We start from the raw sequence: 4264 nt of genomic DNA, 5'->3' as shown, positions 1-4264 counted from the left end.
AAATTACTGACATTTTTTCCTTATAAAATATTTGATACCATATTATGAATTATGAATTAGGTGATTTGTCTTGAAATCAGTCTTTTTTGAGTTTGATTGAATTAAAAAAGCATATTTAAATTTAAAAATTAATCTGAGTTAATTTGAAGATCAAATAAAAGACACAGCAAATTCAATATATATATATTTATATCAAACAATTGTCGTAATCCATCCTTGTAGACTCTTATTGACTTGAAAAGAAAAAGTGTAAAAAGAATTTAATATGTGTGTTTGTATGTTTTGAAAAGAAAAAACGGCAATAAAAAAAGTACCCTAATTTTATAACTCATCCGCTCTACGGCAATCATTTTCCGATCGGTTTTTACTTCCATCCAAAAAAAACAACAAGTAATTAATAACCGCTAATCAATCATAATTTTCGAAGCACAATCAATTATAGTGAAGGGTGAACGCGTAATTAAGTGAAATAGCGTGGGGGCTATTATGTAATTTAAGTGATCCTCTGGCCCCCCTTAACTGTCTCGGTTGATACATATAAGACGCGTACATATATACGATTTCATTGCTCCACCATTTTCTTCTTCTCATTACACACAGAAGGAGACTCACATCAAATCTCCCTCCTTATTATTTTTCTCTAAACTCAAAATCTCTTAATTCACCTTCTTTTTTCTGGATTCGTTACCATTTTGTAAGTTTTTCTCACTCTTCTTCTTTTCGGTTTCAATTATGTGTGTTATGTTATGTTATGATCCTGGTGGTGCCCATTTCGATTTTTTGCGAAAAGAATTGAGCTTTTGTCAAATGAGTGTTTTTCATGATCTGGGTATTGCTTCCTTTTTACGGATCTGTTTTGATTGTGATTTGTAAAGGTGATCTTTTTTTTTTCTTTCTCTTCATCATTGTGGTGCTTGATTTGCCCACGTTAGTGTACCAAATAGATCTGACTTGATTTTTTAATTCTAGCATCTTACTTATACTTTAATGTGTCTTGTTGTGCAAAATAAGTAGTTTCAATTTTTTAGTGTTTGTGAGGATCTTATGTTTTTTGCTTCATTTTTTTTCTTTTTTGGTTCAATTTTATGCGTTTTGTGTTCTGTTGCGTTTTTCTTTTGTTATTATCCCTAGATGTTGAAGTGTGCACTTCTTTCTAACAAGGCATTGATGAATAATGTAACCTTTTGTTTGTTTTTTTGTTGGCCCGTTTGTTTTTTACATATTAACCACCTGAATGAAGACAGTTAGTATTTTGTATTATTTACTGGTTTATTTTTCTTGGAGGAGTTATCTTCAGCTTTGGTTCTTTTGGTACTTTTCTCTTACCACCCGTAGCGTGGAAGTTTGAAACTACGATCTCCATTTAACTCTACCAAATTGAATACAAATTACAATCTGCCAAATCCTTGTGCTTTGATTTCTTCTTAGTGCGGTAGCTATTGTATGATTTTGATTTCTTTTGTTTGTTGTACACAGGTAGCCTGACATGGCTTCATATACTCCTAAGAATATCCTCATTACTGGGGCAGCTGGATTTATTGCATCTCATGTTGCCAACCGGCTTGTCCGAAGCCATCCAGAGTACAAAATTGTTGTGCTTGACAAACTAGATTATTGTTCTAATCTGAAGAATCTCCTACCTTCTAAATCATCTTCCAACTTCAAGTTTGTGAAAGGGGATATTGGTAGTGCTGATCTTGTCAACTACCTTCTTATCACAGAGTCCATTGACACCATAATGCACTTTGCTGCTCAAACTCATGTTGACAACTCATTTGGTAATAGCTTTGAGTTCACCAAGAACAACATATATGGAACTCATGTTCTATTAGAAGCCTGCAAGGTTACTGGCCAGATCAGAAGGTTCATTCATGTCAGTACCGATGAGGTCTATGGGGAGACTGATGAAGATGCGATTGTTGGAAACCATGAGGCTTCTCAACTTCTTCCAACGAATCCATACTCTGCAACAAAAGCAGGAGCGGAAATGCTTGTCATGGCATATGGTAGGTCATATGGGTTGCCCGTTATCACAACACGTGGAAACAATGTTTATGGACCGAATCAGTTTCCTGAGAAGTTAATTCCGAAGTTCATCCTCCTTGCTATGCAAGGAAAGAATCTTCCGATTCATGGGGATGGTACTAATGTGAGGAGTTATTTGTATTGTGAAGATGTTGCTGAAGCATTTGAAGTTGTCCTTCACAAGGGAGAGGTTGGCCATGTTTACAATATCGGGACGAAGAAGGAAAGGGGAGTTATCGATGTAGCCAAGGATATATGCAGACTTTTTTCAATGGATGCAGAAACTAGTATTAAATTCGTAGAAAACAGACCGTTTAATGATCAGAGATACTTTCTTGATGATCAGAAGCTGAAGAACCTCGGTTGGTCCGAGAGAACCACATGGGAAGAGGGCTTGAAGAAAACCATAGAATGGTATACCAAAAATCCTGATTGGTGGGGAGATGTCAGTGGAGCATTGCTTCCACATCCAAGGATGTTGATGATGCCTGGTGGGATGGAGAGACATTTTGAAGGATCCGAAGGGGAAAATCCGGCATCCTTCAATTCATCTAATACTCGTATGGTGGTCCCAACATCCAAGAACACTGGTGCTCAGCAGAAACATGCTTTGAAGTTTTTGATCTTTGGTAGAACAGGGTGGATTGGAGGTTTGCTCGGGAAATTGTGTGAGAAGCAAGAAATTCCTTATGAATATGCAAAGGGTCGTCTAGAGGATCGTGCATCACTTATTGCTGATATTCAGAATGTGAAGCCAACCCATGTTTTTAACGCTGCTGGTGTCACGGGAAGACCCAATGTTGATTGGTGTGAAAGTCATAAAACAGAAACCATCCGCGCCAATGTCGCTGGTACTTTAACATTGGCTGATGTGTGCCGAGAGAGCAGCATCTTGATGGTAAATTATGCTACTGGGTGCATATTCGAGTATGATGCCGCACATCAGGAAGGCTCTGGCATTGGTTTTAAGGAGGAAGACAAGCCCAACTTTCATGGATCTTTCTATTCCAAGACCAAAGCTATGGTATGCTTTGCTTAAATGATATATGATTTTATTTTTTAACCTTTGTATTGTGAATGAATTTTCTCAGATGATAATTTTTATGTGAATTTTGATCAGGTTGAGGAACTCTTGAGAGAATATGACAATGTATGCACCCTTAGGGTTCGCATGCCAATTTCATCTGACCTAAGCAACCCACGCAACTTCATCACGAAGATTTCTCGTTATAACAAAGTTGTCAACATTCCAAACAGCATGACAATATTGGATGAACTTCTCCCAATTTCAATTGAGATGGCAAAGAGAAACTTGAGTGGAATCTGGAACTTCACAAATCCTGGTGCTGTGAGCCACAATGAGATCCTTGAGATGTATAGGGATTACATTGATCCCAACTACAAGTGGGAAAATTTCACGCTCGAAGAGCAAGCCAAGGTGATTGTCGCCGCTCGAAGCAACAATGAGATGGATGCTACTAAATTAAAGAATGAATTCCCAGAATTGCTTCCTATCAAAGAATCACTTATCAAGTATGTCTTCGAGCCAAACAAGAAATAAGCAGTTTTAATGTTTTAGACATGGAAGTATAACACATCATTCCACTGTTAGTTCCACTCAGTTACATGTGTGTAGAGTGTGGCTAGTATTACAATTGCATTATTAGGTAATTTTCCTAAGTATTAATTTTAATTTCTTAGTGTCCTATGGTACTTTGCAGCCTTAGATAGATGTAAGGCTTCAATTGAAAGCTTGTGATGAGCAACTTTTTTTTTCATCTTTGTAAGGCTTGTATTCTTTTCTTGCTCATCTAGAATGAAAATTTAAAATAAGTGAAGTTTTTATAATTTTTGAGTTTATGCAGATGTACTGGGATATTTATCTGTATTATATAGTGAAAAATCTTGTAATAAAAGAAAAGTTATTTATCATTTTCTTAAAAACTAAAAGAAATGTTAATTTCACACCCGTGTTAAACATAAAGCATGTGCTTCTTTTAATAGGTTATTATTTTACGACATGGCCATTTTTTGTTTGACTTAATTACTTTAAGTTGATCTTTTACGTTTATTTTAGATTTCTATTTTATTTTTTAAAAGTTTTAAGATGGTCTCTCATGTATCATTTCTATTAATTATAATAACTTTGTTTATTTTAAGCCACGTGACTGCCTAGTGTCCAACTAGTGTGTGACATGTAATTAAAAAAATGATAATGTGAGATATTTTAAATAACGTG

At 35.7% G+C, this 4264-nt stretch overlaps 1 protein-coding gene across 1 annotated transcript; it reads left to right on the top strand.

Moving 5' to 3' along the window:
- Positions 1-536: 536 nt before the first annotated feature.
- LOC101491089 (trifunctional UDP-glucose 4,6-dehydratase/UDP-4-keto-6-deoxy-D-glucose 3,5-epimerase/UDP-4-keto-L-rhamnose-reductase RHM1) lies at positions 537-3883 on the top strand. Its single transcript, XM_004509902.4, has 3 exons — positions 537-694; positions 1477-3049; positions 3146-3883. Exons 2-3 carry the CDS (start codon positions 1487-1489, stop codon positions 3584-3586), a joined length of 2004 nt encoding a protein of 667 aa, XP_004509959.1. The 5' UTR covers positions 537-694; positions 1477-1486; the 3' UTR covers positions 3587-3883.
- Positions 3884-4264: the final 381 nt, after the last annotated feature.

The sequence above is a fragment of the Cicer arietinum genome, chromosome 7 (assembly GCF_000331145.2).
Source record: "Cicer arietinum cultivar CDC Frontier isolate Library 1 chromosome 7, Cicar.CDCFrontier_v2.0, whole genome shotgun sequence".
NCBI classification, from domain to species: domain Eukaryota; kingdom Viridiplantae; phylum Streptophyta; class Magnoliopsida; order Fabales; family Fabaceae; genus Cicer; species Cicer arietinum.
The sequence above is the reverse complement of the archived record's forward strand: the minus strand, read 5'-3'. Positions and strand labels throughout refer to the sequence as shown.

What these genes read in the sequence shown, in the direction of transcription:
- LOC101491089 (XM_004509902.4), top strand. Translation starts at nt 1,487, where the DNA reads ATGGCTTCATATACTCCTAAGAATATCCTCATTACTGGGGCAGCTGGA. An exon ending in ATTCCAAGACCAAAGCTATG is followed by an intron (nt 3,050 to 3,145) that starts GTATGCTTTGCT and finishes AATTTTGATCAG; the next exon opens with GTTGAGGAACTCTTGAGAGA.